At 38.4% G+C, this 19,267-nt stretch overlaps 4 protein-coding genes across 4 annotated transcripts in view; 3 read left to right on the top strand and 1 right to left on the bottom strand.

Annotated features, from left to right (window-relative positions):
- The window catches only part of LOC143183498 (uncharacterized), a 38,998-nt gene extending 23,910 nt beyond the window's left edge, over positions 1–15,088 (bottom strand). Inside the window, 1 exon segment of the mRNA XM_076385045.1 lies at positions 14,854–15,088. Within this exon segment, the coding sequence (XP_076241160.1) occupies positions 14,854–14,884 (31 nt within the window). The 5' untranslated portion in view covers positions 14,885–15,088.
- Positions 2,527–8,603, top strand: Flz (transmembrane serine protease filzig). The gene is made up of 7 exons (XM_076385430.1): positions 2,527–2,614; positions 4,396–6,908; positions 6,983–7,427; positions 7,489–7,675; positions 7,759–8,024; positions 8,125–8,279; positions 8,442–8,603. Exons 1-7 carry the CDS (start codon positions 2,527–2,529, stop codon positions 8,601–8,603), a joined length of 3,816 nt encoding a protein of 1,271 aa, XP_076241545.1.
- On the top strand, positions 10,702–12,601 carry Spab (space blanket). The gene is made up of 6 exons (XM_076385434.1): positions 10,702–10,846; positions 11,067–11,256; positions 11,788–11,923; positions 12,026–12,175; positions 12,255–12,343; positions 12,423–12,601. Exons 2-6 carry the CDS (start codon positions 11,098–11,100, stop codon positions 12,564–12,566), a joined length of 678 nt encoding a protein of 225 aa, XP_076241549.1. The 5' UTR covers positions 10,702–10,846; positions 11,067–11,097; the 3' UTR covers positions 12,567–12,601.
- On the top strand, positions 15,062–18,554 carry Cct5 (chaperonin containing TCP1 subunit 5). The gene is made up of 7 exons (XM_076385431.1): positions 15,062–15,296; positions 15,769–16,193; positions 16,272–16,464; positions 16,797–17,066; positions 17,380–17,565; positions 17,807–18,125; positions 18,192–18,554. The coding sequence occupies exons 1-7, from the start codon at positions 15,189–15,191 to the stop codon at positions 18,323–18,325; spliced, it is 1,635 nt and encodes a 544-aa protein (XP_076241546.1). The 5' UTR covers positions 15,062–15,188; the 3' UTR covers positions 18,326–18,554.
- Positions 18,555–19,267: the final 713 nt, after the last annotated feature.

Below are 19,267 nucleotides of genomic sequence, written 5' to 3'. Positions count from 1 at the left end.
GCTTGTTTGTTCACGCACCTGTACACGGCCCACCTCGCATACTGACGTACGGCCAATGAACGCGGAAGAATTTTCGAGGCACTCCAGTCTACTCTTTGACTCTTTCTCTGCACGAGCTACGAGCCCAAGATCGTGACCGTGTCCAGGCCCCTTTGCGCGCATGTACGATATCTCTCTTCCGTATTCAGCCAGGATGAATATCGTGCTTAAAATCCGCAACGAATAAGACGAACTGCCAAAAAATTATTTCAATTTCGCTGCAAATATACATAGCTGTGTATGTCTCTTTACATTCATTCCATTTTCTTTAAGATATTCCTTAGCTGTATCGGGAATTTTGTCCCGTAACTTCTGCGCGGTGTTTGAACTTAGTTTACAAGTTTTCGTTTATCTGTGGTATTTCACTAGCAACATGTACAGCGATTGATTCTAAAGAAAATACATAAAATCTGTTGGATGCAACGGGGTGCTACATTCGAATATATCTTAGCATGAGAACCCCTCTATGCATCGAGCTTCAGTTTCAATTTATTACTGCAGTGTACCTCTTTATCCACGCTTTCGTATACAAAACCTGTTTCACTTTTTAGATTTATCCATGAAAACACTTTTGTACGAATGTATCGTTATAAAGGTTCACAGAGAAATAGGAAAGGAGTATCGGTCTGTCGAGTACCCGACCAAAAACGGAAAAATATAGCGACTGGAGATTAGATAAAAATATTGAATAAAAATAGTGTGAATCGAGATCGAAGCAGCATCAAGCAAGTACCTTGTTAGCTAAAGTTACACCGCTGGTCGAGATTTTGTTCGAAGACTAATTGCTGGGTATTCTGTAAAAATAGGATCGTTAAGGATAATTACCTTTATTTTTGTCACGATCGGAACTGCTTGAAATCGAAGAGCGAGAAACGGAACAGTTCAAAGGAAAGTGACTTCCGCGTATTCACGCGTGTGTGCACCAGGCTCGTATCGCGCGTGAACAACCGGCGAACGAAAGGGAACGATTGTCACGCTGCATCAACGCCAAGCATTCACACAATGTAACGAGGCAGGTCGCTATTGATTTTATCGGGAAAGAATTCCAAAGACACGGAATAAGTACTTTCTTTGCGATCGTAAAAAGAAGACATTTCGTCTAGATAGCTGATACCATAGAAAATGAGAACGAAGTACCTATTGTTAGAAAAAGAATAAAATCTCCATCTGGTTCGCGTAACATTGATGAGAATGGAAAACAAATTTAAAAGTGCAAATCTCATTTTTACTGTTCTGACGAGTAATAGTAACTCTGTCCGTACCTTCGCGTCACATCTTGCGTGTCTGTAATAATGTCTCGCTAGCAAAAGGAAGACACAACACTGAATAATACGAAGAATCGATAATTAATGGTAACGGTACTTTCTTTGACTCTTAGATTCCTCTTGCTCGCCTGTTACTCTTAAAATGGAACAAATTATCATTGATCTCGTGAAAATAAGACATCACTGCTAAGTATTTAACAGAACCTAATCACTTCTAAAACGTGCGAGAAAGCAGCTTGGAAGAAATCTTGCGAAATGATCGAATATGGTCATTGACTTAGTCAATGATAAATCAGATGAAAAACGAATTTGCTGTCGCGTGTTTCAGAATCGAACTTTTCGTTCTTAAGAAGGTCAGAGGAAAGCCGAAGAATAGAACAGCGAAGGGGGAATTGGTAACTGGGTTACCGGTGTCTTCTTGAACCAGTGTTGGAGCGATTGGTCTCTCTCACCCTCTCTGTCTTTCTCACGGCCCCTTTCTTTTCTTTTTCTTGTTTTCTCCACGTATCGAAGCAAGTATACCTCGAACCCAGTTCGCTCTTCGATCTCTTCATTCTCCCTCATCATCGTTCTCGTTCCTCTGTTTAGCATTACACGGTCGTAGTAATACGTAGAACAACTCGTACTTCTCTGAACTGACTCTATAACGGGATTTCGGAGCACGTAGGAACACCGTCTGCGCTCACCTTCGAGAAGCGCACGTGCACATGAATGTGTAAGTCTCGACAGGTATTACGAGATGAAGAAAGTCAAGATACGAACGCAGCGAAGCGTCTTTGGATAGTATCTTCTAGCGAAAATTTCAAACTTAATCCTTTGATTGATTGAATTCCATACAGGGTGTTCGGCAGTTGGTGTAAGAAATTTTAAGGGATGATTCTACGGGTCAAAATAGTCATTGCAAAAACATCTAACATTGTCCCCGTGTCTGACTCGGGACTTATTCTACTGCCGGCGTGCATTAGCCAGGTTAGATACATTGAAGTCAGTAGAATAAGTCCCGAGTCAAACGCATTAATAACTCGAAAACGAAGCCTGAAACGCACTTTCATCTATCTTCATTTTCGTCCTATTTTAGCACTTAGAGTTATCCCTTAAAGCTTCTGACACCTATCGTCGAACACCTTGTATATGGTTATTGTAGATTTTTCAATTATTACTCTATGATTTTTCATGGCAATCTACTGTTTTCTTTAGCGAACAATATAATATTTTGTTGCAGATGGCTGTCAAGAAGACTCTCCAATCGATCTTTGTCATTCTTTTTTTGACGTCCGTCATTTCGCACTCTCACGCGACCCAAGCTGAAGGTAATAATCACATTGTACAACTAGTAACTGGCTATAAATTATGGATGAGAGATCCACCTCACAAAAGCATGTAGATTACAACTTTGCGTACGAAATTTCACACTGAACCCTTTAACTAAATATCTTGACGACACGGATATATTGCAGAATGCAAATGTTGACATTTGACTTTTTCGTTTCTGTTCCCTTTAGAGAATTAAAGTAGACGAACGTTTCTCTTATTTATATTCTCTACCCTGTATTCGAGGTATAGGGGCTGAATCGTACGATAAGAAGAAAGGAATTGAACTTCCTGGACGAATAAGTAGAGTAGGAAGTTACAAGTGTTAATAACTGTAGCTGGTGAATTGAATTTTCTTGAAAACTAGCACAGCTATTCGAAACCACGATAAGGGTTAATGCTTACGGTTACACGAATGCATAACCGGACGTCTTATTCGTAATACGAAGAATCGAGTTTGCTCATTGTAATTACACTGTACTAGCGTTCATTATAAAGAAACGAGAATGTCAAGGGTTAATGAAAAGTTCCATTCGCGTGGAATATCATTTCCCCAAGGTTTACCACGATACACCGTGTACCAGTACGCCCTCTTACAAGTCTTCAACCGATTGTATATTGCGGCCGCGCGAATTGTTTGCACTGCTGTAATTGCTTGTGTCAACGCGACGAACAAACGGTCGTTCCCACGCACACTTTCCGACTGAGGCTTCTCAGAATCTTTCAATAGTAGTAATTTCGCAAATTATGCATAGGTCGTCAGAGCTTCACGTTTGAATAGCTGCGCGGCATCATTTATGCATACATTTATTTACACACGAGCATGCGAGTTTTTAGAATCGCGCGAACCAACACTGACACCGAATTCCACTTACGTCTCTTACTTCCTTTCGAAAGTCGCAAATTCCATAAGCAGTCGTGTTCATACGAGCGCGAGACCGTCTTTCATTCCGAACGCTTACTCGCGCGTTCTCCTTCTACGACAGAAATTTCAGATATTCCCTCGAAGGTGACACACATACTAGCGTAATTCGCGTTCTGAATTCGAAGCAGTCCTTGGGGGTCAGTGCAAGGATTTCACGCGCACGCGATATGCTTATCGATAGCATATGCGAGTTTCTTAAACTGAATAGTTGAATACGGAAGAATTTCACGCGATTTCCCTCGAAGGAGACACGTTTCTAGGTTTAACGACAAATGCGGGTCCTTATCTTGTCCACTGTTTTCTCCACTTTCGCATTTTTCTTGTGCAAATATTAATAGAAAGAATTTCGAAGCTTTCACATGGAAAACATATTTCAAGTAATATATGGTGGTTAGAGGTATCTGTCACATGTTTTAGAATAAAGCGAAAGCTTGTGACAAATAAAAAACAATCTAGAACAGCGGAAAGATCCTGACAAGCACTATGAAAGATTCACGGAGTAGGTCATTATATCGGTAGTATGTAGGCATATAAGAAGGCACGTGCAAAGCCTAGATGCTTGCTCACCTATACCTTAGTCACCTGAGCATAACCGATTACGCTAAATACTAGTTGTTGTAAATACGATAAATACAGAGTAACGTCTAAAGGAACTCTACTTCTGTCGATTCGAAATTTATATATTTTTTGAATAATCTACGATTTTTCTTAAATTCAGGTTACGTGTAATCACAATTTATATACATAAGTTTAAAACGAGTTTAAAACTATGAATCACTAATTTTTCATTAAATGGAATATAACTGTTTGTTGAAAATGCAATAATGATGGAAAAAGATGATTACATTGTTTCAGGCAGAAGACTGTTTGGCGGCTATAGAATAGTGCCGAAACCGTGCAAACCAACGATCACGTCTGCTGTTAAATTGAACGAACCAGCAATATGCATGTTCAATTACGAATGTTCGCGTCGGAATGGTCAAGTAGTCGGTGCGTGCATGGACGGCTTTCTTTTTGGTGCATGCTGTCAGCTACCGTCTAAATATGCGACTGATCTTGAAAAGATTCCACACACGGATGAATTATTCAACGTGCACGAAATCGACCATGTACCAGATATTCCTATTTTATTAAATTTGGACGGGACGCCGCTGGGAATGTCGATATCTCAAGATACAGATACGAAGCCTGAAATAGCTGGCACGTCGAACCACCTGAACAATGGAGGAACGACGTACACTAAAATTTCAACGTTCGATGCACCGTCAACGACTGTGAAACCACTGTCGAGTGTTTCCCACTTATTGGATAGTGTGGAGAATGCGGAAAAGCCACAACTACCTTCTCAGCCAGATTTAAGTCACCTTGAAGAGGACTTTTCCGCTTTGCTCGGTCAACAGAACATCTTGGATGAGTTGAGTCTACCAAATTTGCTGATTCATTCTGATTCTGACAATGATATTCAGAATCATCAAGAGAATGCCGCTATTAATCCGGTTACCACTCTGCTGAGTCCCGATCAGATACTTCAGATAGCCGATCCGGTTGATCAGCTGCCAGCCTTGTTCTCTCAAGGGTTGGGTCAGAATAATCACAGTTCTGCTGACACGATATTGTTGAACGAGAACGGAACCACGTTGAACGAGACGTTTAATCCTGATGACTTGTTTAAACCTACTATTGAGTCGACTACCGAGAGAAGAAAGGTAACTGTAAATGTCAACACCACTCAGAGGCCAAAAGTTACTGAAGGTGTAACGTTTACGGAAACTAAAAAGAAACCTTTACACGGTGTTACTCACCAGAGTACCTCTTCGACGCAATGGATAAAGTTCCCCAACAAATTCGACTCTTCTTTGACCAACGCGATGACTACTTCTCTCGATAATCAAAAGTTTAGCACCTCGTCGATGTCGGAATTGCCGGTCGTCACTCAGTTGTACGCAAACGTCCAAAGGCTTACGACAACTTCTCCCAATTTCACAATGGGAGTCGATAATTTCGAGAAAATTGCTACAATAGAAGAGAGAGTATCGACCAAGAACGTACAAGCTCTTGCGTCGAGTGACGAAACAGGTACTACGCCAATGACCACTTTGAGCGATAAGAAGGACGAACTTGTGAGAGTCCCGACGATTACCTATGACACACCGTCAGGCAACAAAAAGGATGATGCGGTAGACAAAGAGGAGCTAGCGATCAATCATATAATTTCAATTCTTAACGACACCAAACCTGGTTCAGGCACTACTATTCAAGCCCCGAATTCCTCAATTAATAAGTGGGTCAGTATCGACGAAACTTCGAAGCCATCTTTGGTTAGAATATCTACGACGAAACCAACTGTTCCTGCTCCCACTACTGCTCAGTCTTTCCCTTATATTTTTTACAAACCAGCGCAGTCAACGAATTATTACAACTATGAGACAGTGTCCACAAAGACGACTCACCCTTCCCATTGGCCATCCAACGCGTATTCTTCGAGGCCATCGACACAGCCATCTTTCCCTAGTACCAGCAATTTTGCTTCCAATACTAAAACAACCACGAATCCCCCTGCACCAACTGTAATAGTTTTGGGTCCGTTTGAAACAGAGTCCACCGCCGAAACTACTCAGAGAACCGTTACAAAAAAGCCAACGACCGAAGCTCTTAGACCTTCTACCATAGCTGTCAGACCAACCATTGGATCGATAAGGCCAAATCCACTTACGACAAGGAAGCCCAGCGTTTCTACCACCATAACGCACAATATCAGTACAGTGATTTCGAACGTGGCTACCAATAACGTCGTTTCGACGAGCTTCTTCAGCGTGAACGTGAAAGATGGGACAACGTCTAAGCCAACTGTAGCTAACAAGTACAGCACCGAGGCTGACGTGAACGTTGGTACTCATCAACAGAATCCTGAGAAAGCATCGACCAAGAAACCCTCGATTTGGACCACCCTTTCTCCTTGGTCCGATAAACCCACTTTCTTCCTGAAACCATCGACACCTTCGATTGTGTTTTCAGGCGGACCTTTAACGCCTACGAATACCATAGGTTTTAAAGACTCCAGTGTGTCAACGGCAACAGTTCTTCAGGCGACGACTCCTCTCCCACATTGCGAACAAGATACTCCCGCTCCGGATGATTTGATCAATTTTCCTCCGGTTCGAAATCCAAACTTAAACATCTCTGTGCCGACTTCGCAACAGGAAAAGCCAACTAATGTTGGGGCTCTCAATGATACTGGCTACCCTGGTATCGAAGTCATATATGAAAATGATATTCCGACACCCACTTTTATCGAGGACGATGTTTTGTCGAACAAAGTCGACACGTTCGTGAACAAAATTGTGGAATCTCTTCAAGGCAACTTCCAGGTATTCATTATATTCTCATTTTCATTTAAATAGTAATAATATAAGTGTGTCTACTATATCAACATTTTCTTCAGGATCTCAAAGATATTGTTTACAATCGTGTGAACGCGACAACAGCTGCTCCAAGCATCGTGACGAAGAGTCCAACAACTACTACGAAGAAGCCCGTGCGAAAGCCTGCATCGACGACGAAACCTTCGATTAGTACAACGAGAAAACCAGTGATCACGAGGAGACCAACGAATCGTCCAACTCCGACTAAGCCGTCACCGTCGGAGAAACCAATCCGTCCTTCGAAACCAACTACTTTGAAACCGAAACCAACTACCGCATCTGGTCTCACCACGAAAAGACCCCAGTCTACGACGAAGCGTACCAAACCCATCAGAAAGCCTACCACAACTCCGCCGACAAGTCCGCAGTCAATACCTGTCGAAGAAGAAGAAGAAACTAGTCTCCCGACCACGGTTGAAGCTACCACAACTTCGCAGACCTCGTTTTCCTCCTACCTTCGTTCACGTAAGTGTCTACAAATTCTACGTGATCGTTGCGCCTTTAACGTCGATACTTTATCTCATAGGTTGCGGTGTGAGGCCTCTCTACAGGTCGGGCAAAATAGTTGGTGGCAAAGGAGCGACCTTTGGCGAGTGGCCGTGGCAGGTTCTGATTCGAGAGGCCACTTGGCTCGGTCTTTTCACGAAAAATAAATGCGGTGGTGTTCTTATCACAGACAAGTATGTCATAACCGCTGCTCATTGTCAACCAGGGTAAGAAGCGTACTCCATTGCTGCGTACGTTCCATAAATCATTCAAGAATTAAGTGACATGTATATGTCGATGAATTTTATAGATTTTTGGCGAGCCTTGTAGCCGTTTTGGGAGAATTCGACCTGTCTGGCGAATTGGAGGAGAAACGTAGCGTAACGAAGAACGTTAAGAGAATCATTACATATAAAGGTTACGATCCAGCAACGTTCGAAAACGATTTGGCCCTTCTAGAATTGGAATCGCCGGTACAATTCGATGATCACATTGTACCGATTTGTATGCCCGAAGACGGCATAGATTTTACCGGCAGAATGGCCACTGTCACTGGTTGGGGAAGATTAAAGTATAGTGAGTATTCCCTTATTTCCCATATTTCCCTTTTGTTCTTCGTTACTTCATCGTAGGTGTAAAACGATTCTAAGTATTGTGTTACATTGATATTGCATAGATGGAGGAGTGCCCTCGGTTTTACAAGAAGTTCAAGTGCCTATTATAAAGAATTCTGTCTGTCAAGAGATGTTCCAAACAGGTGGACATTCCAAGCTGATTCTCGATAGTTTCTTGTGCGCTGGATACGCTAATGGACAAAAGGATTCCTGCGAGGTATTTCGAGAACAATTTAATACTCCATTAGGAGCCATTAATTTATCACTCTTGTCATCCCTGAACAGTCTACAATTCATTTCTTGCCTTATAAAAGGGATACTGCTTCCTTTCTCTCTTTCCATTTCTTTCTCTGAATGTGGTTCTCGATCATTTTTTCAGGGAGACAGCGGTGGACCATTAGTAATGCAACGACCGGACGGAAGATGGTTTTTAGTTGGCACCGTGTCGCATGGAATAAAATGTGCTGCACCCTATCTACCGGGTGTCTACATGAGAACGACCTATTTTAAACCCTGGTTGGAGGGTGTTACTGGAGTCTAAAAGTCAGGAAAGAACATATTTCCTGGGCAAAGCGACAGGCACTAGTGATTATGTGCCGCTTGTATAAATGTACAAAGGAATACTAATTTATTTCCTTCGGAATAGATTGAGGAATATCAATTAAGAGACTTTTCAAAAACAAAGAACATAAATGCGCTTTGAATACTATTTCTAAGTTTAAATAATGTTCATGTATTGTTAAATTTGTCTGGGGGGGGGCATGGGTCTAAATAAGTTCTGAGAAATATGTATGAGAATATGTGAAAACGTGATAATGAAGAATGGGAGGAAATGCAAGGAAAAAGTTTAGCAAAAGTGCAAGCTATAATTGATAATTATTTAAACTTCGAAATAGTAACACAACTGATAATCTGTGGCGAGTATTTTAGGACATTTTCATCGACATATGAAAAACTATCGCGAATAGACGTGTATTTAAATACTGAACGTGTATGTTGCGTGTACATATATGCGAGTACGTACCACGCGTACTTAAGTACGTATACAACTACGAATCTTATTTATTTCGTTGCTAGTTGCTATTTATTAAACTCATTTTTATACGAGATAACGGCATTTTCTTTTACCCTGATTTCACGTCAACAAAAACGAATGTTAATAAAAAATGATACTAGAGACATTTTCGCGTAGGGGACCGTTCATACTTCAAATAGATAAAAATCTTTGTAGAGTCCTACGCACTCATAATTAGTAACCTGTGCGTGGTAGCGCTATTAAGTTCTGTTATCCTAGATAAGATTTCTTGGAACTCTGTAACATATTACTTCTGTTAGCACGCGACAGTTAGTCCTAATTAATGCAGCTACCTGACTGTTGCAACGAAAATGTTATTTTGATCCGATTTTCTGTTGTAAATTTCTTCATTAATAAACACGGCCGGGGTAAATCACGCGTTATAAATAGGTTTCAAACGTGTCACGTAAATCGTACACTTTGGCATTTTCACGGACAGGTGGTTGTCTACTCAAGATAGTTACAGTTACGAGACATCTCTGGGAACACCTGCGTCAGAAGCACGTGAACCGTGATTCAGTGGTTTGCAAAGGTAAATGCGATATACGGTGAAACTCGAAGATTCGAGAGAAGAGGATTCAACGTCCATTATATTTGTCTTTGAAAATATAGTAATTCATTATAAACGAGAACACCTTCATCTACGATAGAGATTAGGGCTTGCAATTGTTTCGCTTGCTTTTATCACTAATTAAAGAAAAGAAAGAAGCAACTAGAATTGAAGTGCTTAATAGACTTGTGCGCGAATAAAGAGCACTTGATCTACCCCAACGCGTACACGTTATTCGCGGGCCACGTAGGAAGCGAATATATGGAGCAGGATCCACCACCCCGCGGGGAGTATTAGGAGCACCTCGGATCAATATGACCAAGAGAGATGAAAACAATGGCGGTCCAACTGGAAAGACGAGGAGAGCAGCATACACCTACACGAAGCTGCGCCCATGAAAGGCGCTGCTGCATCCTGGGTCAGGATACAATTTTCACTGAAACCTTTGTCTCGCTAAATGGCTATAGCCAAAAGAGCTTTGAGATCAAGAAAGAATAACTATTACAAACAACATTTTTAGAGATTAGCAGATATTGCTTCAATTGTGATAAGGTCTTTGAAAAGCACCGTAGCATTTGCAAATCTATCAGAGCTTTCACGAAAGTTGCAAACAAATTGATTAAAGCTTTGACATATGGCGGCTCTGCATGCGTTTGCAAATTGAATTTGATTCGCATGTATAAAACAAATAGAATCAGCGAGAAAATTTAAAGCAAACATGACTGTTTCCTAATTAATTCGCTCCTGGTTCGCATGTGTGGACCCAATGAAATGATACGACGAAGACTTATCATTTATTTAGCATAATCGGGCAAAAACTGTTAATAAAGTTGTTGGAGTTGTCGAGAAGGGAAAAGTTATCAGGGGTGATTTATGAAACAAGAAATCAGAAAATCTGAATGGATATGGATATAATGTCATCAAGGTCGTGTGCGTGAAAGAAGCAAGGTGTAGCGCTTGCGCAATGTTTGCATGAGCCTGTACAAGGGAAACCGGAACGACGTAGATTGGCAACGCGAACACGGCTTGGATTCAGTCCTCCAACGAACTTCACTGAGGACTTGTTGATCCCGAGGGTAAGCAAGGAAACTAGCTGGACCTTGCAAGTCGATCTTCTGACAATTATTTGTCAAGCAGAGTCAGAACTACTAAGAATCCCGTAAGTTCCACGATTATTATCAACTATTCATTAACAAGACTCTGTTAATGACATCGACTTTTTTTCATTCACTCTACTCCGATTACCTAACTAGATATTTCTTAGAAACATAGGCATACTTGGAACAATTAAAACTACCGTTTCTATAAAAATGTCCGATGCATTTAAATAAATTACTGTTTGATTGAAGCGTTCACTAAGATTTTTACTCGGGTTCCAGAGGGTCAGAAAACAGTATTCCTGTTATAAGAATGAAGATGTACACGTGCGTTACACTGGCTGTCATCGCTCTGATGAGCACGGTGAAGTTTGAGGTCGAGGCGTGGGGTGGCCTCTTCAATCGTTTCAGCCCGGAAATGCTGTCGAACCTTGGCTATGGTGGTCACAGCGACTATATGAGCAAGTATCAGGTATATAAAAAACAGTTCTAGCACACTTGTTAGGATGTCTGTAAATATACGGTACCTGTCGTAACCTTACCGCAGTACGGTTGCTGTACGATCGATATATCAATTATTTTTATGCAACCGCATGCACTTAAGTATTCTACTTTTACAAGCAATTTTCATTGAAATATTACTCATAAGTCTTATATGTTTCTTATTAAATTGGTATACACACACTCGGTACAAACGAATACAACAAAGTTTACTCAACCTCCACGACAGGTAAAAGAATATCGTGAAAATTGCGGCATTAGATTAGCAAATTTTCACAAATTTGAAACTTAGGAAAATTGTTCTAAATATTTAAGATATGGGTAATTCATATATAACTCGTATGCGCAAGGACGTGTACAATATTCATTAAGCGTTAAGTTATGGCAGCTAAAGGCACGACCTACTCTACTTGCAGCGATGTTACACGATAATATTTGACTGCGCGCACTAGTTACCCGAGAATTCTAGCAATAATTCTAACGTTTTGCGTTTTAATTCAAGCGGCCGTTATCCAATGGCTACGAAAGCTCTTACGGGAATTCCCTGGAAGAAGTGGCGGAAATACCGTGCGAGGATAGACCGTGTACAGCTAACGAACACTGTTGCCCAGGCTCTATTTGCGTCAATGTAGACGGAGGTAATTTTGCAAATCATTTTCTTCCTGTTTTCCTAGTATACCCCGTATTAAAGTAGTTTTTACACAAAACTCGATGTGATTGTTCATTTCAATACGTTTTAGGGATTGGCCACTGCGTTTTTGTTCTTGGGCAAAAGCAGGGTGAACTATGCAGGAGGGATAATGACTGCGAAACAGGTTTAATGTGTGCCGAAATACCTGGCAGTGAAACTCGATCGTGTCAACCACCAATGACTTCCAATAAACTGTACAGTAAGTAGAATGTACAAAAATTTGTAATGGAATCGATAAAAGTTCGAAATGTAAAACCGATTATTTCCCATAATTGAAGATGAAGAATGCAACATATCGGGTGAATGCGACATCAGCCGCGGCCTGTGTTGTCAGCTTCAAAGACGTCATCGACAGACACCCAGAAAGGTACTAGTGCTTTCCTGACTAGCAACATGATAACTTTGCAATTGATTTTGTCACTAAAAGAATTGGTGTTTTTTATCAGGTGTGCTCATACTTCAAGGATCCTCTAGTGTGCATCGGGCCAGTGGCAACAGACCAAATAAAGTCTGTTGTGCAGTATACTTCCGGCGAAAAACGGATCACTGGTCAAGGAAATCGACTCTTCAAGCGAGTTCCTTTTGCCTAAAAGTTCTATCGTTCCTTTTTAACCGGTGAGAGTGGAACAAGTGTCCACGAGAATCAAATCCACCCTTTAACTACTCAGAAAGTCTAGGATAAGTCTGTCAATTCAAAATTCTTTTCATTTGTTCGATGTTCTCGATTCTCCTTTGCCATAACGACGGTCGTCGTTTGGAGGAGAATTTGTAAGCGATTTAAGCGCGTCTTCTAATCGTCTCTCTATAAATATTACGACTGACAAAAGAGATACATATCAGAATAGAAACATAAGGTTAAATACATACCAGTGAAAAGACTTACAGGACGCGTTTACAAAAATTAGTTAGAATGATTAATCGAGTAACGTGTACAGGTCGTTTAAGCGGAAATGAAATATTCTTTTCATTCTCTTTACTCCATACTTTTGACTGTTTTTATATATGGGGCGATTAGAATTTTATGAGTAGACTAAAATCAAATATTCTGCTGCTATTCTGCTAGTTGGATGTGTTACTAAAAAGTGGGTTAATAATTGAAGAGTGAGTCGATATTCCAAATACTTTCTATTACATTTTTCTTGTTTTATCCTGTACACGAGCAATTTAGTAAGATCCTTCAATCGAATTTTCTGAATTAACTCATAAGGTATTTTCTCGAATTACTTAAACGCACATGAAATAACATATCTATATGTTTTCATTCCCTTGATTTTCTAGAAAAAGTCAGACAGTCTTGATACCAACGATAAAGAACTATTTTTCATGGAAAAGAGATGGAGAATGATGTAACATGAAATCACGAGATTAATATTTTCAAGCTGATCGTAAACCATGTGTAGAAGTTTGTTCATTTTTATCGAGTACATAATCTGGAAGCTTAAGAAGGGATAATAACCCTTTATTGGTGCTTAGAAGCATAATTTATGCTTCCTAAAGTGATTAATTCTTTTGATTAAGTATGTATTTATTTTACTCAACGCGTTTCCAAAGAAAAGTCTGTAAACGTGCATACATATGAAATTGTGCTTCACGTAGGGTATATTCCAAAGTATTAGATATATTCGTACGTATGTAGACATTTATTAGACAGATTTGTTTAAACACGGAACCTATTTGATTAAATATGTATCGTGAAAATAACTCCACTGAAACATTAATCGCGGGAATCGCTCTATGGAAACCTCGGAGGTCGCTTCATTAAATGTTATAAAAGTAGTAACGTTAAAGATGATATAATGAAGCTAACATATATGAAAATCGCAAGAGTTAACTATTAATTGTGGTTTCAAAAGGATTATAATTATATAGATATGTACTAATAAGGAAAATACGTGTTACTTATGATCCTAGTCGTGAAGATACAGAAAACGAATGAAACAAATGTTACTATTGTAATTGCGAATAGCAGCAGTGTTATATTAAACACTGTCGCGAAACTTTTTCTGATGCGTCGAGTACCTGTTGCGAAATCTGGACAACCCCTCGTTTCTACGCCACTCGTGTTAGTCATCGAGAGTCCAAGTAAACAAATACCAAGAGAATTTCTAGTCATACAAGATATTATATTACACTTCCAACGACCTTTATCGTACAAGAAAACTCTTAACATATCATGTGAATGCCTAAATCGTTAAGAGAATTTTAAACGTGAATGTTATTATACGAGATATATCTTATTGAAATTATATTTTTATCTTCGATTGATATGTATACTTAAACATTATATATTTACATAGTATTCATATATTTTCCGGCATCATATATCTATAAATCTAAAGTACTTAATTACCCTCTGATGCGTCGTACGTGTGTCACGTGGTATAAGTTACCTGATAATTTTACGATTCTATTTAAAGTTCAATTAAAAATGACAACAAGTAATTCGATTACGATTACTTGTTGATTCATCGCTGTAGAACCAAGAAAAGAAAAGATGTTAAAAACTGATACGATATACATATATATTTGTAGGCGTACAAAATCTTCGCCTAGTAATAAAATTTTGAATAATTTTATTTAAACGTGCGATTCATTGGAGGATTATGGGCCAATTCGGCCTCGAGTCAAAAGTACCTCTATGAAATAAATGAATTCCAACATAATTATATATGTCTAAATATGTATGTGTACTGTTCAAAATTATAATGCAGAATTATGATAGTTTAATGTGAAATACATTGTGGTGCAAACAAAATGATTTAATCAAGTATATTTATTTTCCTACTCGGTTTATGAACGATCTTTTTCTTGTTTCTTTACTGAAATTCAATTGCAACAATACATTTTAAATAAATGTGAAATAAAAGAAGGACTCACCAGACTCTGACTCCTTCTCGATGATAGCCATGTCGAAGGACACGAATATTTCTTATTATTTCTTCTCAAATGTCCACAAAATAATTCATCTTCGTTTAACACTGATTTCACACTTTAAACTCCCTCTCCTCACAAGGTTCGATATCGTTCTGCCATTCTGTGCCACTCCGATGGTTCTAGAACAGAGGGCACTGCGTATTCCCGAACATCCGTTAGAGGTAACAAGATGGTCGTGTAATTCGAGCAACGAATAAACGTGTATTTTGACGAACAACGGCCGCTGTTCTAACGTAAATTGTTATTCGAAAGTGTCCGCGTTGGGGTATTAAAGCAAAATGAATGCAATACCTGGGACCGTGACCTTCGACGAATACGGCCGACCTTTTCTCATCCTCCGTGACCAGGAGAGGCAAAGAAGGTTGACCGGCATCGATGCAATCAAGGTAAGTTTATATTTTTTGCGCGCCGCTCCTTCGTTTCTGAAACACGAAAAGGCAATTACTTTCATGTTCCTTCTTTATTCCATCAATTTTATGGTATTCAGAAATTTGTAACTTTTACGATTGCGATTATAAGTCAACCACGTGAAGCCCAAGTAATGGCGACGATTTTGGGCTTGGCAATTAATTGAGTAAACGTTGCCGAAAACAATTTAGTTAAAGTGCACAAATGTAACTTTTGTCCCTTCATTTTATGGTAAGATTTTAATGTTGTCTTCTGAAATTAATATTTAAAGAATTTGAAGAAGCCAATAAATTTTTATGAGGGGACTACCTTTTGACCTTAAAAGGAAATTTGTAGGTCCATAAGTTACTTCAATGGAATAGTAAATTTTTTTTCATTATGTTATTCTGTTGTACATGTATCACAGATATAATGTATATGAGAAAATAAATATAATTTTTTAAATTTCAGTCACATATTTTGGCAGCTCGTAATGTAGCAAATATTCTTAAGACTTCATTGGGACCCAAAGGTCTTGATAAGTTAATGGTGAGTTCTGATGGAGATGTTACTGTTACAAATGATGGAGCAACAATTTTGAAGAATATGGATGTGGACCATGAAATTGCTAAATTAATGGTTGAGTTATCGCAATCTCAAGACGATGAAATTGGAGATGGTACCACTGGAGTAGTTGTATTGGCCGGTGCTCTTTTGGAACAAGCAGAGCAACTGTTAGATAAAGGAATTCATCCAATCAGAATAGCAGATGGTTTTGAAATGGCCGCAAAATGTGCAACAGAACATTTAAAAAAGATTACAGATGACTTTGAAGGAACACCAGATAATGTGGAACCATACATTAAAATAGCTATGACCAGTCTTGGATCAAAGATGTAAGAAGATCAAACTTTATGTTCATGCTTATGATAAATATGACTAGAATTATGAAATACCTTCTTTATCTTTTGCAGCATCAACAAATGTCACAGGCAGATGGCAGAAATAGCTGTAAATGCTGTGTTTGCAGTTTTAGATCCTGCCACACATGATGTAAATTTTGAATTAATAAAAGTGGAGGGAAAAGTGGGTGGTAGATTAGAAGATACCATCCTGGTTCGTGGAGTTGTTATAGACAAAGATTTCAGTCATCCACAGATGCCTAAGGTAAAAATAATTACGTTGATTCTAACTTTGTAAGATAGTGAGATTTAAGAAATAGTACTTTACTTCATGATGAAAAAAAGTAACAGAGAAGGGTAAAGGTTTACAAAATTTGTTTAGTCTGCTCTTATATAGACTTAGAACTGTTCCTTTGATTATTTTCTAATTAATCACTGGAAAGGTGTAGTCCACATTATAGCAGCTAGCCAAAGATGTAATCTTTGCAGTGGCTTCAATGATCAATAGATTATGAGAGCTGAGAACATAATTGCTATTGTTATGATGTATCATTTTGTTGGCTTGTGAAGTTAACAATAAAATATGTATATTTACAGAGGCTTGAAAATGTTAAATTAGCTATTCTGACATGTCCATTTGAACCACCTAAGCCAAAAACAAAACATAAGTTAGATGTTACTTCAGTTGATGACTACAGGGCTTTACGTGATTATGAACGGGAAAAATTCACGGAAATGGTGAAAATGGTGAAAGATGCTGGTGCAACTCTTGCTATTTGCCAATGGGGATTTGACGATGAGGCCAATCACCTTCTCTTACAAAATGAATTGCCTGCAGTTAGATGGGTTGGTGGTCCTGAAATTGAGGTTAGTTGTCCCTACTGTTCAGTACATTTAAATGTTATATTTATTGCCCGATGATGAAAAAATGCAATGGAAGAGGGTAAACATTTGGTAGACTAATTAACATGATTTAAAGAGTGTTATTTTTTTCTTACATTAGTTTCTTAATGTAAGAATGAAACTTCAAACTTTTTAAACATGATAATTGGTAATCCTTATTTTACAGTGGCTCTGATGAACATAAGATTATGAGATCTGAGGGCTTTATTCCCTTTTTTTATTTAGTTTTTTAAGCTAATGAGAAATTGTACTACAACGATATGATGCTACCTTTCAGTTGATTGCTATTGCCACGGGTGGTCGTATCGTTCCACGTTTCGAGGAATTAACCCCAGAAAAACTTGGTCATGCAGGCGTGGTCAGAGAACTAACTTTTGGTACTACTAAGGATCGAATGCTTGTTATTGAAGAATGCAAGAACTCTCGAGCAGTCACCATCTTTATCCGCGGAGGCAATAAAATGGTAGATAAAACTCCATTTTATCTTTAGAATAAATTATAAGCAAGGAGAATTTCAGCGGTATGCAAAATATACCTAACTGACCAGACACCTTGCAAGAGTAACGCATTGCAATATTCATATTGTAGTTCAATTTACATAAATTTAATTGAACACGACTCTGCCAATGCTACAACTCTATGAACACTTTGTTTAAATTAGTACAAATACATGACTTAACAGTTATTTATGCTTCTGTTTTTAGATTATCGAGGAAGCCAAGCGAGCAATTCACGACGCACTATGCACCGTTCGCAACGTGATTAAAAATCAGAAAATTTGTTACGGCGGAGGTGCTGCCGAAATTTCTTGCGCTCTTGCATGTGCAGCACAAGCTAACAAGATTAGCACTCTGGAACAGTATGCCTTTAATGCTTTCGCTGAAGCTTTAGAAGCAGTCCCAATGGCACTTGCTGAAAATTCTGGTCTTTCTCCTGTCGACACGTTAGCTGAAATCAAAGCGCGTCAGATAAATGAAAATAATCCCACTCTTGGTATTGATTGCTTGAACCGGGGCACTTCTGGTATGTATAAAAATTTCTATTATTAATTTTCATTTATGGTTAATAACAATATACAATTTGTTACAGATATGAAAGTTCAAAACGTTGTTGAGACGTTGTCAAGTAAAACACAACAAATTCTACTAGCTACGCAGCTAGTAAAAATGATACTTAAAATCGATGACATACGTTCACCAAATGATGCCACCGTTGGAGCTTAAAAAAAACTAAGTATTTTTCGCTTTAATCGTGAATTATTGTACGATGAAAATTAATTCTAATTAATTATATACATCACCATATTTGCTTCCTTGGATTTCATTCACATTTCTAATTAATAACTATTTTTAAACTTAATTAACTATCTCATTACTTTATCATCGATTTGCGACACAATGATAATTTATACGATATATTGTGATACGAATAAATCATTTTGCTTTTACCAAATACTTACTTTTTTTTAAATCCCCTGAATACTGACTCATTCACAATAATGGTAGTTACCATTAAGAGGTCGAATAAGGTACATTTTCCTTCAACGCTTTTATTTTCATTGTAGGAACAAATAAATTTGTCACATCGAGTCAAGGTATAATCGCGCAGATTTTTTTCTTGTGTACTTCAGGACGAGGATTCATTTCGAAATAAGTTCTATAGAATTTGTTTGTAAAGCGTAAACGTAAATACAAATCAATTAACGTAAAAAACAGAATTCAATTACATTCTACTAATAAAATGGCACAAAATACAATTTTGTACATATTTATAAATTATATTATAACAACAATATATATATATATCTATTTATATATGTATATATATATATATATACTTCTGTCTTTCTCTCTCCTGTTCGTATCTCTTGCATTTTCTGTCTTCGCGGTTTATGAAACCGACTTCATAATTAATCTTTCGTATCACAAAATATACAATCTATTCCAATGTATCGTTATTATATCTTTCTATCTCTCTTCCTCTTGCCTTTCCTTTCCATATATTAAGTACATCTCCAATGAATATCCAACACTTTATAGATAAAGTTCTTGTTTGGAGTTAGAATAACAATTTTGAATAGAGTAACAATATCAAGAAAACAACGCGATGCTTTTAAATCTCTTTACCCTCAACAACATTTCTGTATTTATGAATACAGAATTCGG

The sequence above is a fragment of the Calliopsis andreniformis genome, chromosome 9 (genome assembly GCF_051401765.1).
Source record: "Calliopsis andreniformis isolate RMS-2024a chromosome 9, iyCalAndr_principal, whole genome shotgun sequence".
NCBI lineage: Eukaryota > Metazoa > Arthropoda > Insecta > Hymenoptera > Andrenidae > Calliopsis > Calliopsis andreniformis.
The sequence above is the reverse complement of the archived record's forward strand: the minus strand, read 5'-3'. Positions and strand labels throughout refer to the sequence as shown.

Coding starts and splice junctions, on each gene's coding strand:
- Flz (XM_076385430.1), top strand. CDS start 2,527: ATGGCTGTCAAGAAGACTCTCCAATCGATCTTTGTCATTCTTTTTTTG. Junction 2,615..4,395: donor TCACGCGACCCAAGCTGAAG/GTAATAATCACA, acceptor ACATTGTTTCAG/GCAGAAGACTGTTTGGCGGC. Junction 6,909..6,982: donor CTCTTCAAGGCAACTTCCAG/GTATTCATTATA, acceptor CATTTTCTTCAG/GATCTCAAAGATATTGTTTA.
- Spab (XM_076385434.1), top strand. CDS start 11,098: ATGAAGATGTACACGTGCGTTACACTGGCTGTCATCGCTCTGATGAGC. Junction 11,924..12,025: donor TTGCGTCAATGTAGACGGAG/GTAATTTTGCAA, acceptor AATACGTTTTAG/GGATTGGCCACTGCGTTTTT. Junction 12,176..12,254: donor GACTTCCAATAAACTGTACA/GTAAGTAGAATG, acceptor CCATAATTGAAG/ATGAAGAATGCAACATATCG.
- Cct5 (XM_076385431.1), top strand. CDS start 15,189: ATGAATGCAATACCTGGGACCGTGACCTTCGACGAATACGGCCGACCT. Junction 15,297..15,768: donor CCGGCATCGATGCAATCAAG/GTAAGTTTATAT, acceptor TTTAAATTTCAG/TCACATATTTTGGCAGCTCG. Junction 16,465..16,796: donor GTCATCCACAGATGCCTAAG/GTAAAAATAATT, acceptor GTATATTTACAG/AGGCTTGAAAATGTTAAATT.